General features: G+C 37.9%; 1 protein-coding gene across 2 annotated transcripts in view; it reads right to left on the bottom strand.

The window, feature by feature from the left end:
- srgap1a (SLIT-ROBO Rho GTPase activating protein 1a) overlaps positions 1–16,539 on the bottom strand; it is a 119,879-nt gene that overhangs the window by 57,243 nt on the left and 46,097 nt on the right. For both annotated transcript variants that reach the window (XM_066724234.1, XM_066724235.1), the window contains exons 2-3: positions 14,576–14,771; positions 6,178–6,340 (exon numbers count right to left, since the gene is read on the bottom strand). In XM_066724234.1, the coding sequence (XP_066580331.1) occupies positions 6,178–6,340; positions 14,576–14,771 (359 nt within the window). The remainder of the gene's footprint in view (positions 1–6,177; positions 6,341–14,575; positions 14,772–16,539) is intronic.

Genomic DNA, 16,539 nt, shown 5'->3' on the forward strand with positions numbered 1-16,539 from the left:
ACATACAAATATAACGAAGCATATAATTAGGTGCTTAATGAAAATGCAATCTCATGCTATTAAAACTGACATTTACTTTATTATCTTGGCACAGCTGTATACTGTTGTAGTGTGGTTCAGTCCATGAAATACTACGTTTCCAAATGAGGCACTTATTTTCATTTTCAAAGTTAGTTAGAAGACAAGACAGGTGACAGACCTGCTCTAGCAGTTCATCGACAGTGCAGTTACTTTGTTGCATCCCATTAAAGGTTTATTTATAGAGTTCAGGGTTTCAATAGCTTTGTGGGTACCATGAATTATGCTAACTATAGTTTTTAATTTCTTTGTGACAGTGTGAGCTACCAAGAAGGATACTACAGTGACTAATATTAATACTCAGCATTAGTATGTATTTTTTGATGCTACTTCTGCTGGAATAGTAAGCGAAGTAGAAGAAGAACAGCACAGAGATCGTGTAACACTGCAAATGTAATATGCAAGAGTTGAAAAAAGCCATACATGCTAGAGAATCTACGAACTACTCACTGGAAGTGTTAACAGACTTTATATTTGAATTATGCTTTGGATGACTTAATTGTTTTTGTAGTGGATTAGGACTGGCTTTAAATATATCTACTGATTGTGAGAATATTAATTTCTCATTGATATAATTAAATACAGCAGTATAAGAGGTTTTATTTCTACATTATAAGGGTTGGTCGGTATTTTGAAGTAAGGGGTGGACCTTTAAGTCCATCAGAACCTTGAACTAACCAGTTAAGTTAGTTGAGGACAAACAGTACATTAATGTGGCTCTTCTTCACTTGTGGTTTATTGCTTCTAAAAAATGGACACCAGCCAGAAAGTACTGGGTTTTAAATTTAGCAATTGGACGACGAGTACTACATTTAATTTAATCCAGGCCTAGATCATAAAAATAAACAGCAGGATAAATCATGCTAAGAATAACAGTGAGCCGCATGCTGATACTATATATAAAGGGATCATTCTCTCTGTCCATCCCCCACCCTATATTCTAATGTTTGATTAAGAAAATTACTATGGTCATCTGCTAAATCAAATTTAATAATTATGATGTCCAAAAACTGAAGATGCACAGAGATTCAGTGGTAATTCTGTGTGTCACAACAATAATAATACAAAAATATGTACATTCAGTACCAAGTTTTATTTCTGGCATTTAACATATGGCATTACATAAAGGCTTCAAGAGGCACTGTAAATCAAAACCATCAAGTGTCTACCAGTTACAGTAGTTACCAGCTTACCCTGTTCTATGTTTTAATGGATGGCTAAATGGTTAAATGGTGGCATGAAATGGCAACAAAAAACAAAACTATTTCAAATGAAAAAGCGTAAGTAAAAGGAAGTTGTACTCTTAAAATGACAACAGCAGAAAACTGATTTTAATGCACACAATGGGCTTTCAAGCAGAGCTGGGACACTGAAAAGGCTTTTAGACCGGAGGCTGGATATTGAAAACTCAGCTTGCAATTCCACAGAAACGTAGCTCACATAAATAAAACAGTGTAAAACAAAGAATGCGCTGGGCAGATAATTTAAGGATACCCTCAACTACAAGTCTGTCCAAGCGTGTAACAGCCCCATGTACCGTAATGTCAGGGTGCAGTTTTTTTGTTCGTGAAGTTTAACAATGAGAAAAACTAACAATGAGCCAAATCACCAAAAAGTAAATAACTACATGTTGGGCAAGAGTAGTAACATGCTTCAAAATGTGGTATATATTTGTCATTGTATGTATGGCACTAATTAATGTGGTCAAAGTCGACATTTACAGGTGACCTCCAGTGCTCTCAACCGCTTTTACCTCAACCAAAAAATTGCGCTGACTGAAACCTGAAACGCTTCCCAATGTCCTTCATGCTGGAGTGCAGTATATCAGCATGATTGGAGTGCACAGCACGTATCCAAGGACTATCCCCTACCTCTTTGCTGTTAACTGCAAATGCTCTCCACTCCCAAATCAAAAGGAGCTGAAAGCAAAGGTCTTGATCTCCTGATTTCCTGTCTAGTTCTGTTAAAACCTGGCCAGTTTATTTGATGAAGCCACACGAAATACAGGAAAATAATCTTCTTTTCTCTTCAGTTCTTCCAAAACGAAACCAAAGGCAGAGGGGGATTATCTTGTGCATTACAGGTGCAATGCAGTTTGGAAAATAGATGCCAGGCCTTTGATGCAAATAACACGGTATGATCTTCCAAATCTTAAAAGTTAAAAGACAGACATCTTAATCAAAGAAGTTGCAAAAGCATAATGACAGGGCACTTCTGTTTATTTACCTTTATGAAAGACTATTTGTGAAAGATTGTCCATTCTGATAAAGGGTCAAAAGTCAAAAGCACCAGGTTTTCCATAAGGAACACATTCGTGAACTAGTCCTTCTGATGGTCCTACTGGAACAGATTACTAGTGAGGAATGGGGGGGATAAGCCTCTTGCAGATCAACTGTAGAGTGCTTTATTTCTACTGCTTCTCCTTCATCAGTCAGGATTGAAGCTTTATAGTATAAAGAAGGTTAAGATGTTTTTACAACTAGAGACCATCTCATACTTTGACCTACCAGCCAATCACAAAGTACTAACATTCTATGGCATTTTATTTTATAAGTAGTAGAAAGTGGATCCAGACAAGAAATTCAACTCTGGCTGGGTAATTAGCAATTCATGAGTAGGGCAAACTCTAGGCCCATGTCATCTTCCAGCAGGACTAAAGCGATGTTGAATCAAATGTTCTGTTTATTATGACCATAAAGAAAAACACAACAATGGAGACAGCAATGTCAATTAAATCTGAAAGGAGTGGATGTCTAGCCAGGCCCAGTCTCGAACCTTCACATCCATTTAAACCATTCCATTGTCTATGCCTTTCTCATCTGGGGTTAATGGAGTAGTTTGGATGAAGGCACAAAACACTGGGTCAGACACAGTAGTTTTCAAATTCAGTCTCTCATGTCAGCCGGAAGCCTCTCAAGGTTGCTAATTGGCCTATAACAGCTCTGTTCCTTCTGCTTTTAGTCAGCTCCTCCTATATGTAAAACACAGAGATGAATCTACATATTCAGGAACTAAAATATCATTCTGTTATGTATGCATATCCTGGCTCCCTTTTGTCACATTAGAAGCCCTCAGCTCCCTTAATTCCAGCCATTAAAGCTGAACCATGTGTAACCTCTCCCTGGGCTTCTGTTCTGCCACAAGCATTGCATTTTCTTCCTAAGCCAAAAAGGTTTGAACCAAAGATAGATACAAAATGATATATTTTAACCACAACATTCCTACAGTGGTTATACATACCATTTGACAAAAGAGTTCTGTGTATTTTTATATGGCTTTAACAAGGCTGAGTATGAAATTAAACTTGCTAACGATTCCCAGGGGACGTTTGCTTGCTTGCTTGCTTTTAGTGGAGTAGGGAAGAAAAAGAAAGAAAAGTTAGGCAACAATCCCAGTATTTGTTTATTGACTGGATTCATGTCAACTACTTGTCTGTGGATGGTCCATAGCTCGCAGCGCTGACAGATTCCCAACACGCCTTCCTGCTGGAGTTCAGAGGAACTGTGTTATCTCGTGCAAGTTCTGGGTCACAGCTAGCATGTGGGAGGATTTGTTCCAGTTGGCTGTTCCTGCTGTCAACTTTCAGGCATTGCTGCAGTTAGAGCTCAAAGGATTTTTTTCCTCACTACATTTCCTATAAAATCAGTAACCTTTTGTCAGTCAGTACAGTGGATCCTGAAATTCTCCTAATGGACTGATTATTCTAGCTCCTTAGATTGTGTCTTTTCATTACATCCTTCTTCAACAAGTTCAACCAGAGCTTGTGCAGATTTGCAGCTGGAAAGTGCAGTCTCATCAAAGGGCTCAGTAATATCGGCAGCATGTATCTGGGTAATAGGCAACATCTGCAAAGTTCCTCCCCACCCCCACCCCCTTTTCCGCTGTCTCTCATTACCACTGCCTGGTTTAGTTTATTGACTTGAGTGTTATCATCAGAGGAGAATTACTGTATACCTCAATTTCCTCTTCCTCTGGCCCCATGAGGAGGCAATTGTCCTTGTCTGTTCCAGATGAGACCACAGACATCCCACAATTCTCCTGCATTCTCAACACATAAATCCCCCGTTTGCAAACTCCATCTTGCAGCCACGTTTAGGGGCAATAACTGCAGTGCTGTTTCATTGCATTAAGAAAGCTTCAAACAGCCCCAAAACCGCCCAACATATTACAGTTCTTTATTTAGTATCTGTGGCAGTGTGGCTGCCACATGCTCATTCAGTGCATTGCAAGTGCATAATCCATTTTGGATCATGTGTGGAATGCTGTAATTGACAGCAGATTGAATGTCTACCACACAGCCATGGACACAGAGTTTTAATGCAGATTATTACATTAGATTAATACCGTGGTTGGGACTTACTTTTGGCATGACTCCAGAAATCATTCTACCACAGAGCACAGCACAGCACTTTTTATTAATTTATTCCTGAAGTTAAAAATGTCTATTTAACTTTAACTGATGTTTGATTGCTTGCTTATAACAGTACAGGGGAGAATCACTGTTGTAGCTGCTTATTGCCCACACTGAGTCTACACAACCTTTATTCTCTATTTACTTTGTGTTTTGCACAGACACCATAATGGATGCTGAACATCAAAGAGACCAGCATCTTGGAGTCAATTCCGTTTATTTTTTGCTAGATAATGTATATATAATTTCAGAAAATCATCTCTATGATTCACACAACAACCAGCTGAGAACGGCACAACAACCGTATCTCACCATGGATCAGGACTGCAGAGGAAAAAACTGTTATAATTCTCAGTGATCCATTCTTCATAAAGTTCATAATATTGTGTTATATTGAAAAAATTTAAAAGGTATTTGTACTGGTTGGTGTAGATCATAGAGAAAATGGTCTGAATTATACATTGTACCTTATTTTGTCAAATCACAAAAGATGTCCTTCAGCTTTTTGAGTAAATATATACATATATATGTAGCATGAAACCTAATGAAATTAACCTTGCAGATTGAAAATAAATTTCAATTATACTATGTGTAGCCTGTCATTGTCTGTTTCACACATCACTACTTGATGAATAAGGTGGAATTAGAAACACCACTTACAGGAGAAAATGGAGTGTAAAACTTTTGTGTGTCTCTATTATCACACATCGTGTCCATTTCCTTACTTTTGCAAAGCAATTTTGAACAAATACAGAAAATTTATAAAAAGAGGTAATACAAAAAGTCACAATAGGAAATGGAACAAACTTGAATGTTAAAGGACAGGACAATAAAGAAGATATGCCAGCCTGGTCTTCTTTGTGCTCGAGTTATGAATAGGGAAGCCCTGCATTTTATGTGACATGCTTATTACAATTGTAATTCAACTCCTATGTCCTCAAGTCTCCCAATTTATAGTAATTAGATTTGACTTATTAGAAACAAATTAAGATTAGTATAAATGGTGATGAAGTGATGCTGTAAAGGAGACATCAATAGACCTAAACACTGTGACAAAAACATTGCAATCAAAAAGCATTTCACTGAGCTAAGGTACACAACGATATCCACCTGGTATTCTCTAAACCGCTGGATATAATTTATTTTGCACAATTTGTAAGCTATCTTTAGACCACACTCGAAAGTCAACAACAGACTGACATTTATCACTAGAACAAAAACACAGAAAATGAAAGGCTGAGATTCCCAGCTGTGACTTCCTCCAGTAAAAACATCAGAGAAAGAAAGTTATGAACCACAACAAAATGTTATTTTCATTTAGACAGAGGCATTTGATAATATTCCCCTAATAAAATATAAAACTATGTGCATTTCTGAACAAACATGTAATGTATGTGGGAGAAAATTGTATCAGTGCTGGTTTTATTGTATTTCAATTTTACACTTTTGTTAAAAAATTATGTGTTCCGACTACTACATTTGAACATTTAAATTATGTATTTTTACATTCTAACAAATAATACTGAATTACACATATTTGTAATAAAGAAATGCATGTCTTTTTCAATAAATGTCTGTAGCTGCTGCCGCTTAATCGACATGTCAATGTGCCTCAATAAAATGACTAACTGAGATGATTAAAAGAATTGGGAGATTATTAATCAAACCGTCTGAGGGGTGATCCTCACCTTTTTGAAGAGCCGTGTGGAGTCCTCGCTGATCTGCATGAAGCGCATGATGACGTTGTTCAGGTAGATGTCACTCAGGGTGGCGTGGTCTTTGCTCTCCCTCCTCACCTGGTTCAGCAGCAAATACCAGCAGTTTACCGGGGACAGCAGATTCTGGTCTTTCCTAAGGAGGACAAGGAGCCCATTTGTAAAATGACAAAAAAGTTCTGCACCTTCTGCTTCTCCTGTCAAATCCTTCCTCAGACAAGGAAGCATCCAGCAAACAATATTTTTTAAAGGCGAGTAATTGTTTAGGAATGGTCATCCACTGTACAAAATATATGTTTTTCTTTTAGAAGGGGGAAATGTGAGTTATTACCAACATATAAACTGATCAATTTTTACTACATTTGTGGTGACAAAAGTAATGACATTTTGGGACTTTTCTGAACCATATGTTCAATATGACGTCAATTACTCAGTGAAAAATGTCCCTCGAGTAAAACTCAACATTAATGATGGCCCAAAAGTTCAAAGGGTCAACAACACTAACACTGAAATGAAAATCTGTTTTTCATCTATAAAGAAGGCTTTTCTCACCACCATGTTGTGTTCAATTAATAAATTAGACTACTAATCTAATTGAAGTAAAAGCTATGTGGCACAGCTGTAGAATATCTACAGCCCATAATGAGAAATTACGAGAAGCAAGGAATATGACAGAGGTGGCAGCTTTGAAACAAGCATCTGACTAACATTAAATACAGCCTTAATAAGCCTGCTGTGAATGCAGATCTATTATGGGCACAGCTAAAAGGATAAGGAGCTCAATTATAACAGACGAGTCTTCGTTCTGCTTTTTCCTTGAGTCCCTGCAAACCACATTATATATGCAGACAGCAGACTGGTGTGTAAGGGTTCAAATAAGCAACTTCAATCACGACTGATGGCTGGATAACAACCTGCTCTAACATCCGCTGCATTGCTTCCCCGGGGTTTTCACCAGTGCACTGATCGTACTAAACTGCTTCAGTACACAGGAGACTCGGCCAGGCTTGTGAACGGTCAGTCCCAATTTACCGGATCAGTCACTGTTGGCTGAGATATTTATACAAAAAAAAAAAAGAAACCCACAATGATCGGGACAATAGTTAGCCAGCATAACGATGCGTTAACACAATTATAGAAATTGAGCCTTTGTGTGTGGCTGCTGATGCTACATTAAATCGTAGCAATTAACCCTCCCATGCAGCAGAGCTCTTCTAACGCCAAAGAACGGACGAAATCCAGGGGAAAGAATCTGTCAAACAAACGCATGACATCTGTATTGAGCCACGGCCATCTAATGAGGTTACCTGCTGCCCCAGTTGTGCTGGCACCACAAGGCAATGACGCAAAACGGTGCTAAAAATGTAACTTCTGGAAGTTTAATGCCCTACTTAATACCAAAAAACATTCAATACCCTGCAAGAACATTAATTAGGCCAGGCAGACCCCAGAGAATGAATGGTATCACATTCAGGGAGAGTTGGATCCCTTGGAAATGAAATGGGTTTACATTGTCTCATTTAAAGAAAAGGACCATGTTCTTTTTTTTAACCTCCTCCTCCAAGGTTATTAATCTCAATGTCTCTGTGTTTAGAAGATTCATAAGACAAAGGTCATGATCTTAATAATAAGCTGTGGCTATTCTGATCCTGAGCCCTTGCAAACCCCTTACACGTCCCGCCCTGGCAAGCTTTAAATCTCAGAAGGCTCAAAGCTCCTTGGCTCTCATCTGTAACTCGGAGCATCTTGGGATCATTGGAGCGATGGGAAAACTGTTACCTCCTATATAATCAGCATGCCCACTAACTATTCTCTTTGAACACCAATACTCTGATCTATATTACTCTGCCTGGGACACTTCCAGAAAATAATCAGTTTCAATTTCAAATGATTTATAAAAATGACAAATGTCTTGACAAATACTAATGAAGTAGAGTCACTACGAGGAGATTTAGACTGTAACATCACTTCTGCTACAGCACGCATTGTCTAAACACACATCTCTGTGGCCGTGACACTAACAGAACAACTGACTGCGGTCAATAGTGCTGGTGTTCGATCTGTAATGGCTGAAACATTTAAATAATTCCAAATGAATTCGTAAAAAGTTGCATGGGACAGGATAAAACAAACAAGGAAACTGAGACATTAGTAATGGTAACAGTAAATCTTGGGAGGTTGTGCCGAGACTTTTATGACTCAACAGGAATTTCCCTGTCAGGCTGCAAAGAAAGCCCGCGTCCTACACGACTTTTCATTGAATGCCATGGATATTACTTCCACCTTATGCCCCTGTAATGACATGAAATAGTGTTATAGTGTTAATTCACAGCACTGAATGTGCAATTAAATAGGCAGTTTTAGATGAGCCAAGGTCATGAGCTCTCTAGTTACATTGGAAATTACTTTTGAATATAGCCGATATTAATACAGCTTTTGAATTGTACTCAAAGCATATTGCAGAGTTAAACAAAAAACAATCGTTTCACACCATTAAGAGGAGTCTAAATTTAATCCAGAATAATATACATAATGCTTTTACTGCAGTGATGCTAAGAGTGCCTGAAACAAATTCTGTATTTTATTTCTTCAAAGTATACCAAAAATAGTACGTTTGTGAGTCTTCAACGCTCTTGTAGTGATTTTCAAAAGTGCTGAATGAATTACCATATGATTTATATCAAGATGATTTACAACATAATATGAATACTCAGGATGCATTTTGATCTTATAGAACTAATTTCAACAACAGATCATGAACAGTTTCAAATTAATTCTCAAGGATGATTATGGAAAGAATACAGGAGTTATACGTGACAGCACCCCCAACTTAAAGGCTATTCATCTTATAATAAAAAACAACCAGTGATAGATAGCCCACTTTAAAATATAATCAGAAAACCTTCACAGTGTGTAAATTAGTAACAGTGGTTCCAAGGCAGCTGCTTCGACATTGAGAAGCTTTTTCATAATCCCATAAAAACTTTCCAGGCATACATTATCTACAAATTCAAGATTGATCTAAAAATCAATCCCAGAAAATCATCCACTTTTGATATGCATCTACCTGCCTAAAAATGAACAAACATTGATGACTTTCTTTGATTAGATTGCAATAAACAAAAGTACACTCATGATACAAAATAGTAAATAATAATAATACAAAAATCAATCAAAGAGTTAATTTGTCATGGGTACAAACTAAGTGTTCATTTTTGTTTTATTCATTTAATGATAGTTTGTATAGGTGACGCAGTACATGGATTGGTATGTGGAAAACATCAACTGAGGAAAATCTTTCTGCTCACCCATCTGCATCATATGGCCCAAATGTTCAGAGCAATAGGCAATACAATAAAAATAGGCAACAATGTAATATTCAAGCAATGGGCCTTAAAAAAACACCACCAAAAAAAAAACACGGTCACCACTAAGTTACATCATGCGATCTGTTGCTCGTAACTCCCAAACCCGGCTCACATTCTGCATACGGGTGAGGTCTCGTCGCTGCAAGGCTATAATATTGTAATGTTGCTGTTCAAGCCTATAATATAGCAATATTGTAATGTTGCTGTTCAAGGCTGAGTTATTGTAATCCTTCACCTTATCTGCTGTGCTGTTTCTTGCATTACTGTGTAGGGCTATTCTGCATCATATAATCTTACACTTTACTTGTTACTTTATATTTTACAGATACCTATGAGTGTACAATGTTCTATAATATACAATGCACTTTCAGTATTAAAACTCAAAATATTAAACAGCATGACTTATGCCACAGTTTCCCTATTGTTTTAATATCCTTCATAAGTGTGTCTGTCCAAAACTAGAGCAGAGTTTTCGAATGTTGCAACCTGTTTCTCTCAAGAAACACACTGCATGCGATGTTGTTACTAAGGGGGAAACGTCAGTGCAACTCTTTAGCCTCACTTCCTGTCTGGCCCGCATGGTCTCGGAAGTGAAGTGATCCCAAGAGAGGAGGTTCCCGATCCAGCTGTAGCCGGCAAATTGTGGGGGTCTTTCTCAGCCTCAAGAAACCGGAAAATTCTCACAGGATATGGACAGCAAAACACCCACAGGAAATGGTTCAATACTTATTCTGTTTCAAATTAGTCAAATTTAAAAACGAGATGACGCATGCTGTACTGAGAATTTAAGTCAGTCAATTTCACAGTAATAAACCATCAAATCAATACAATTGTTTTATTGCAGTTTTTGTCAGAGTATCTTTGTATTATTTTACCTTGACATACCAACAAGTCATCAGCATTAAAAGTTGACATTCACAATTCAACAAAATCTGCTTTTTCTTTTTTTTGGTCGTTTCCCCATAGTTTCTTGTTTTTCTTCATGGTTACTTGACTCATAGGCTTAGTAGTATAGAGGTATACAGTGGAAGGTGTTATCAGGCACTATTTCCACTATTGTGGCTTCAGTCCAGATTAATTTCTTATTTTCTGCTTCTACTGAGTGTGTTAGGAAGATTGATCCAAGGACTCTAATGGAATGTACCAATTATCCCCCCGTAAGCGGTCAAAACAGGTTTCTTCTTGGTTTTTTTTTGGCAAATTGTCAAAACTTAAGGCGAGTCAGTCCCAGTCAGGGAGTAACAAATCAAGAAAGAAAACAGCTTAAGCAGCTCCCAAGGTCTCAGACAGTGTAATATTTACAAGAGTTTGTACAGCACTGGGCGGCTGGAGGACATGCCTTTAAAAATTAGTACGAACTGCAGAAACAAGGGGGCTGGATTCAGGTATACTTTACTGCTGAAAACCAAATGGGACATTTATTGCCACCGAATTCCCAGATAGTCTTTCTAAATTAAACCCCCAAATGTCCTGAGCAGAAAAACTGTTCATAATATTTCTGAAATAGAAAGCTTAGTGATGTTTTCCAATTGCCTTTACTGCCTGCCCATCTCCCAAGTACAGAGATGTCAGCTAATTAAGGAACAATTTAAGTGCTCATTTTAATGTTTATGCAGCTTATTATACATAGTGGAGTAACTCAGGTTTTTAAATGCTTTTCTTAATGCCTCCTTTTTAGAACATAACGTAAAACCCTGCCAGGTTTTCAAACATGTTACTGAATTCAAATCACGTGATACCCAGTGGTTAAAAATCATATTACATGCATTATTCAATCATATTTTATGCTCGACATAAAAAGTATATAACTTCTAAGACCCACATGTAAAAACAAAGGTATCAACAGTACATTTTTACATTGTGGCTAATCTGAACAGGAGCCCTGTGTTTTGAACTAGTATATATTATTTTAGAATAATTATTAATGTATCTCACTTCTTGTATATAAAAACTAAAGAGTACCAGGTATAAATGTGTACATGCATTCCTGTATTAAGAAGTGTGCACGCGACTCTGCTAGGGTACGAGTTCATTTTCCACTAAACCAGACTAGACTCTTTTAGTAGTACTGTGACAAATTACATAATTTCTTAAACTTAGTATTACTGCTCCCAAGGTTATGCTTTGTGATTGAACGCTCCCCCTCTAGAACTGTAAAAATTCGATTTTAATGTCTGTGTTAAGAAAAATAATCCTAAATGTGAATGCTCAAGCAATTAAAAAAAAGTGCACCAAGCAGCATTATTTTGGTTGTTTAAAGTGAATTAAACAGTAATACAGACATGTATAAAAAGAATGTCTTTCCTTCCCTCACATAGGTTACATATAAAATTCTAAATATTGTATTTATTTAAACCTAATAAAAAATATGGCCTTAAGATGACTGCATTTCCAAAAGTATGGACAATTTAACCAGTGAAAAAATGCTATGGTGGTGGTTTGACAACAAGACCACCAGAGGGTGGAATCCTAATAAGAGTTTTGGAACAGTCCTCAAAATACATTTTAGCACTGGTGACGAGAAAGAACCTCTATTCTCAACAAATTATATATTTATCACACAGGATTTAAAATGAATGGCGTGCATATACAGTTAGGTCCATAAACACTTGGACAGTGACATAATTTTAATCTTTGTAGCTCTGTATGCCACCACAATTGTTTTGAAATGAAATAATTAAGATGTTCTTTAAGTGTGGACTTTCATCTTTAATTTGAGGGTAGTTACATCCAAATTGGGTGAACGGTGTAGGAATTACATCCATTTTTATATGTGGTTCCCCCCGTTTTAGGGGCTCAAAAGTAATTGGACAAACTAACATAATCATGAAATCAATTGTGAGTTTCAATACTTGGTTGCAAATCCTTTGCAGTCAATGGCTGCCTGAAGTCTGGAACCCATAGACCAGATGCTGGGTTTCTTCCCTGGTGATGCTCTGCCAGGCCTGCACTGCAGCTGTCTTTAGTTCCTGCTTGTTCTTGGTGTGTTTTGCCCTCAGCAAGTGAAATGCTGCTCAATTGGATTCAGGTCAGGTGATTGATTTGGCCATTGTAGAACATTACACTTCTTCACCTTAAAAAGTCTTGGGTTGCTTTCACAGTATGCTTCAGATCATTGTCCATCTGCACTGTGAAGCACCGTCCAATGAGTTTGGAGCATTTGGCTGAATCTGAGCAGATAATATAGCCCTAAACACCTCACAATTCATCCTGCTGCTTTTGTCATCAGTCACATCATTAACAAATATAAGGGAACCAGTTCCCTTAGCAGTCATACATGGCCATGCTATCACATGCTTCACAGATGAGGTGGGATGCTTCAGATCATGAGTAGTTCCTTCCCTTCTCCATACTCTTCTCTTCCCATAATTCTGGTACAAGTTGTCTTTGTCTCATCTGTCCATAGGATGTTGTTCCAGAACTGTACAGGGTTCTTTAGATGTTTTTTGGCAAACTCTAATCTGGTCTTCCCGTTTCCTGTTTACATCTTGTGGTAATCCCTCTGTATTTACTCTGGTGAAGTCTTCTCTTGATTGTTGACTTTGACACAGATTCGCCTACCTCCTGGAGGGTGTTCTTGATCTGGCCAACTGATGTGAAGGGGTTTTTCTTCAGCAGGGAAAGTATTCTTCTGTCAGCCGCCACAGTTGTTTTCTGTGGTCTTCCTAATGTTTTTGCTATCTCTCTGATTGGTTTGTTTTGGCAAAACGCCCCAAGAACAAGCAGGAACTAAAGACAGCTGCAGTGCAGGCCTGGCAGAGCATCACCAGGGAAGAAACCCAGCATCTGGTCTATGGGTTCCAGACTTCAGGCAGTCATTGACTGCAAAGGATTTGCTACCAAGTATTGAAACTCACAATTTAATTCATGATTATGTTAGTTTGTCCAATTACTTTTGAGCCCCTAAAATTGGGGGGACCACATATAAAAATGCATGTAATTCCAATACTGTTCACCCAATTTGGATGTAACTACACTCAAATTAAAGATGAAAGTCTACACTTAAAGTCTACACTTCCTTTCAAATTAATTGTGGTGGCATACAGAGCCACAAAGATGAAAATTGTGTCACTGTCCAAATATTTATGGAACTGTATATCCGGTCCTCTTTTTCTTTTTACAGGGGTGTTGGATTAATACAGAAGACAACCATACACAAGTAATGTATTCTAAAATTATCAAAACAACAAGATGGAAACAAACTATTTATACATTATTCAGCAAAAATCTACACAAACTGAAACGGTTGTATTAATGGATTTACTGAGGTGGAGGAACCATACGTTAAACAAAGCTAGGCCAATGAGATGAGTACTCCAGAAAGGCATAAGTATTAAACATCCCCAGAGGAAGACCATTTTCTTAGTTGGACTGGTTTTAAATTGCCTAAGCTCAACTACAGTCAAACCTTAGTTCCAGATACAAAGATACCTTTAATTAAGGAGCTTCCATTGCTTTCACAGAGCAAGCACAGAACCGTTGCGATTTAGAGCTGTGTTTTTCAAATCCGGGACAGAGCACTGGTGATTTTCATTTCACCTGATCTCTTAATTGAACTAATTAGTCACTGAATGGAATCAGTTTACTGGGTTTGATGCAAATGTGGATCTAAAGAGACTAAAGAAAAAAGCTGGTCCTCCAAAGATGGGTTTGAAAAACTAGGTTATTGTCTTTAAATTGAGACAATCTTCCACAAACACCACAATCATTGTTTGTTTCTGGGGTTTATTTTTCTGGTGATGCTTAATACCAGTACTGGCAAGCTTCTGGGTCATGTGTTATTCCACAAGATCTCCCAATTACTAAAGTGAACCAATTATTTATTCGACTGAACCAATAAAGTATGTGATGTAAAAAGACCTACAAACACCGGGGACCCGAGGCCCTCCAGGAGCAGCATGGCCCACACTTTGGATGTTTCTTAGCAGAGCAGGAGATCATTTTAAGCAGGCTAGGCTCAACACAATGGCTACAAGATGATTCAACCCCCGGCATGTTCTTACTTGTACTGCTGATGGTCCTTGGTGCTCCTGGTCTTGGCCATAAAGCGCTCAGCCAGCTTCTCCAGGTTGCGCGAGTACTCCATCTCGATTTCGGACTTCTTGCGGAAGAAGTCCTGTAGGTCCTGGAGGAGCTGAACCCTCATTTCTGTCTGCTGTTCCAGGCATTTCTGCTGCTCCACAAGCTGGGCACGGATCTCTGCAAAGATAGGGACCCTGGTTAGCTCAATTATCAATGGCTCAAGGTCAACACCAAGGTTCAAAGCAACATGGTTTCACACGCTAGGGTACTTCTCGACAAAGCTTAAAACATGATCCCTAATGTAGCAGCTACCTTCAAAGATTTGTATTGCGGTGTGTTTTTGCAGCTCAGTTTCAGATTATTTGAAAATATGCAAAAGTGTGCATCTCCTCTGGAGCTCTTCAAAACATGCTTCCAGCACAAAACAGATGACATCACTGACTCCTGCCAGTCCCACCCCAGCCTTTGCAGGAGACTGGAATTTCTGACAGGAAGCCCCATCATCCCTTTCAGTGATGATACAAATGTTTAGTATTTTGGATGAGGTTTGTGCTTGAGTGGGTTGCCTGTGTAATTACAGATATAACTAAATATGTTGTCAGCAGCTCTTACCACAGTTCATGAAGTTGAATGTGGAGTTTACACTAGCTGTTCCCTTTGAAGAATGCATATGCCTGCATTGGAAGCCATGTTTGTTTTATATACAGCTTATTCAGGTATAATAATCATCATCATTACATCTGAATGCCTGAATATTATTATAGAAGGAGGAGGTATCACATCAGTAGTGGGAAATGTAGGTGAAATCCTGGGTCACTAGTGTCATCCAGCTTGTACTGAAGCGAATAATTTATAAAATCACCGAAAACCGAGCTTCAGAATATAAGAACATACACATGAAAACAATCTTATTTTTTTAGGGCAGCAGATACAACATATTCCAAGTTTCCCAAGTGAGCATCATACCTTTACAGGCTTTGAAAAGTCACTCAAGTAAGTTTACTTGTTTGTCTCCACAACAAGTTAAGCCTAAAATACCACTGCAAAACAATCCCTTTATTGTGCACAGAAATTAATTAAAGTTGAGCTAACATTCCCTTATAGGCTGTCATTAAACCACAAATGAGATTTTGCAGAAACAACTTTTCCACATCTTCAGTCCTTGGCTGCGGTTTCACTCTTTCCTGAGCAGACTTTGTGCATTTAATGAAGAAATCAATACAATTCGAAGTCTGCTTCATTTTTTTTCATCTAGAACATCAAAACCAAACAAAAATGACAATTATCCTGACAAGAGGTAAAACAGCTGTGAGGTTGCTTTAGACTCCCGCCTTCCGAATGATATTCATGTACATATTTATAAAAAGCACAAAATCTCAGTGGAGATAAAATGCAAATTTACACAAACACACAAGCTGCAGTACAGCATAAAACAATCTGAATAATGCAGTGCGGCTGTTATTTTGAGTTATGCCCTAATGAAACGCACTCAGAACCAATGTTATGGTAACATTGGCAGCTTTCTAAGACAGGCTTGGCACAGATTTGAAAACTTTAGTGAACATCATGAACGAATGTGACCACTTTCAAGTATTACTGCTGTGTAAAGCATCACCGGAAAAGTGTCTGGAATTTGACAAAGGAAAATATTCAGATGTTTTGTAAATTGCAGTGTTTTTAATTGAATATACATCAATTCCAAGAAGTGTACAGACATGTGCATACACTCCGAGATGAATATGAACACGATCAGCAAAGAAGATGACCGAAAGAAAATTAAAAAGACGACACAAATAGAATATGTAAATATAGTACTAATTTTGGCCACTTGGAGAGTACCTTACAACGAACGTATCACTAATTTTATTTAGTCAACAATGCATTTATCAACTCAGATAAGTTTCCTGCCACTGGTTTGGCTGAAGAGTTACAAATGTGTCTATAT

This window comes from Amia ocellicauda, chromosome 15 (assembly GCF_036373705.1).
Source record: "Amia ocellicauda isolate fAmiCal2 chromosome 15, fAmiCal2.hap1, whole genome shotgun sequence".
In the NCBI taxonomy this organism is placed as follows: Eukaryota; Metazoa; Chordata; class Actinopteri; order Amiiformes; family Amiidae; genus Amia; species Amia ocellicauda.